The 2,434-nt window shown below is 53.7% G+C and overlaps 1 protein-coding gene across 1 annotated transcript in view; it reads left to right on the top strand.

Annotated features, from left to right (window-relative positions):
- LOC104277974 (merlin-like) overlaps nt 1-1,316 on the top strand; it is a 21,856-nt gene extending 20,540 nt beyond the window's left edge. Inside the window, exons 21-23 of the mRNA XM_009874799.1 lie at nt 110-305; nt 584-743; nt 1,208-1,316. Of these exons, the coding sequence (XP_009873101.1) occupies nt 110-305; nt 584-743; nt 1,208-1,316 (465 nt within the window). The remainder of the gene's footprint in view (nt 1-109; nt 306-583; nt 744-1,207) is intronic.
- The last annotated feature ends 1,118 nt before the right edge of the window (nt 1,317-2,434 follow it).

The following is a 2,434-nucleotide window of genomic DNA, read 5'->3' as shown; positions in this document are numbered from 1 at the left end:
GACACGAGGTGTGTGCACGAGTGAAGGGTGCGAGAAGCACGAAGGGGACATGACGAGTGCGTGCAGGACCCGGCTGCCTTTGCATGCACATGTGTGCTGCCTCGTGTAGCCGGCGGGCTCGTCTGTGCTGACGTGTCCCCCCATGCCCCAGCTGCGCACGCAGGACCTGATGATGTTTGAGGAGCTGCAGGGGGCTGAGGAGGGACCTGTCAACCTGACCATCCATGAGCCCACTCAGGGGACTGTTGCCTGTCGCTTGGGCGAACTTTCCGAGCCCTTTGCCCGCAAGTACTTCTACCTCAATGGTGAGCCCAGACACCCTGGGGGCAGTGGGACCATGGGGTGGAGTGGGATGCCAGAGCCACGGGTCTGTGGGAGGAGGTGGTGCGTGGAGGTGTTGAGCAGAGTACCAGGACACCCAGGTCTGTTGAGGATGGGTGGAGTGGAACAGGTATTCCCTGAAGCCCGGCTTGTCTGGGGGCACGTGGGGTGGTGCGGGGGGTTCTTCAGGATAGCAAGGTAGAGCAGGAGAGGAGCACCTTGTCCCTGGGGAACAGCGCCCTGTGACTCTGGGTCTCTGCAGTTTCAGGGGGAAGTGTGGAGGCAGAGAAAAGACTCCAGGCCCTGTTCAGAGACGTGCTGCGCTGGCCTGACTGGAGCCCCCTGCACCACAGGACGTGGCTGGGGCTGTTGCTGGGGCTGGGGCTGGCACTTGGCGCCGTGGTGCTTGTGCTGCTGATGGTGTGAGTACTCCTGAACTGGTGAACCTTATCCTCAAGATCCCTGTACTTCTGGGGCTCCCATAGACACGTGTGGGACTCTGAACGCGCCCTTGACCCTCAGTCCCTTGGGATCTCTTACAAATGCAAGAGGACCTGAGTGTCCAAGGAGGACCAAAGACTCTTAAAATTACAGGACCCTGTGTTTCCCCCTGGTACTCCTATTGTCCTCATTTCAGGACCCCTCCCTTGCAGCCAGGACCATTCCAGGCTTCCTTGTTTCCACCACGTTCCCTAATTGCCATTGAGACCTTGCCACTTTCCTCATTTTCCCCAGAACCTCCATTGTCTCTTTGGGGCCCTGATTACAGTCAGTTGCCCCTAGGGTTCCATAATTTCACCCTTAGACCCAACAGTTGCCCTTTGTGGCCCCAGATGCCCCATCATCTGTCTCCACCCTCCCCTTTCTCCCTTTTTCTGCCTCCCAGGGGCATCTGGAAATGCTGTGACCGCCCAGACCTTGGTGATTCCCAGACATCCCCTGGACCTGGACAACAGGGTCCCCCAGAGAATTCCAGACACCTGGATTCACCCTAGGGGAGCTTGACACACGGATCTGTCCCTGCTGACCAAAATCTCTGCAGTTATTTTCCTTGCGTTGGAGGTGGCATGTGCAAATCGGAACCGTTCCAAACACCTGGATTATGCTGAAGTTAGAGATCTGGAGGTCTTGGACTTGCATACAGACTGATACCTGACCCCGCATTTCAACAGGGGGCACTAAGGAAAGGTCAGGCTGCCTCCTGCAGGAAAGCTTTCTCCTGATACTGATGTAGCACAGGTATTAATGCATAATACTTTTGTATGTCATGACCGTTACAAATGCCAAGTTACTTTCTCTTCTGAGCGTTTGCCTAAAAGCATTTTATCACGTATTTACTTTTCTTACCACTGTATAACCTAGTCGACTTCAGTTTGGTAATTTGGATAAATTACTGCTAAAGGTTTTTTAGACATTATGTCTGTAATAACAAACAGTAGAGGAAGAGTGCTATGTGATTCCTTGATGGAAAGATTAAAAAAACCCCAAACCTGATGACTGTGATGACGATATCTCCTAAATGTACCTAAACTTGTTAGTCTCTGAATTTGTCTGGAGCACCCAGACCTTTACCTGCTCCCCCAAACACTGTTAGAGAGGAGGAGCAGAACACAGGGTGGGGCCATAACCTAAGAGACCTTAGAGTTTGGAGGCCTCTGGCAGGAAAAGGGAGCAGATCTAGCACGCTGGGATGCACTGCGAAGGAAAGGGGGGCTCTGGGTGGCACCAGATGGCAAACAGAGGAATCTGAGGTGTTCAGGAGGCCTCCGATGGTGCATCTTCTTTTGGATACACCAAAAGGTAAATGGACTAATTCTTGGAAGTAGAGAGAACCAAAGAGAAGCCTCTTCCTTGCACCAGAGGGCACATGGACCCCATTTGTTCAATTCTGTGTGCGTTCAGACCCCGTCCATTCCCCTCCATGCGATCTCTATTCCCTCACAAGCCGCTGTGGTCCCTCCCATTCTCGGTGTGCTCAGACTCCCTCTGTTCCCCGGTGGACTCTCAGTTACCGTTCATTCCCTTCTGAGTGTGTAGATGCTCTTCGCTGGTGTACCTGTGCCTCAGAACCCCACGGTTCCCATCCATGCACGCTCACATCTCCTCCTCTGTG

The sequence above is a fragment of the Apaloderma vittatum genome, unplaced genomic scaffold (genome assembly GCF_000703405.1).
Source record: "Apaloderma vittatum isolate BGI_N311 unplaced genomic scaffold, ASM70340v1 scaffold17718, whole genome shotgun sequence".
Taxonomy (NCBI): domain Eukaryota; kingdom Metazoa; phylum Chordata; class Aves; order Trogoniformes; family Trogonidae; genus Apaloderma; species Apaloderma vittatum.
The sequence above is the reverse complement of the archived record's forward strand: the minus strand, read 5'-3'. Positions and strand labels throughout refer to the sequence as shown.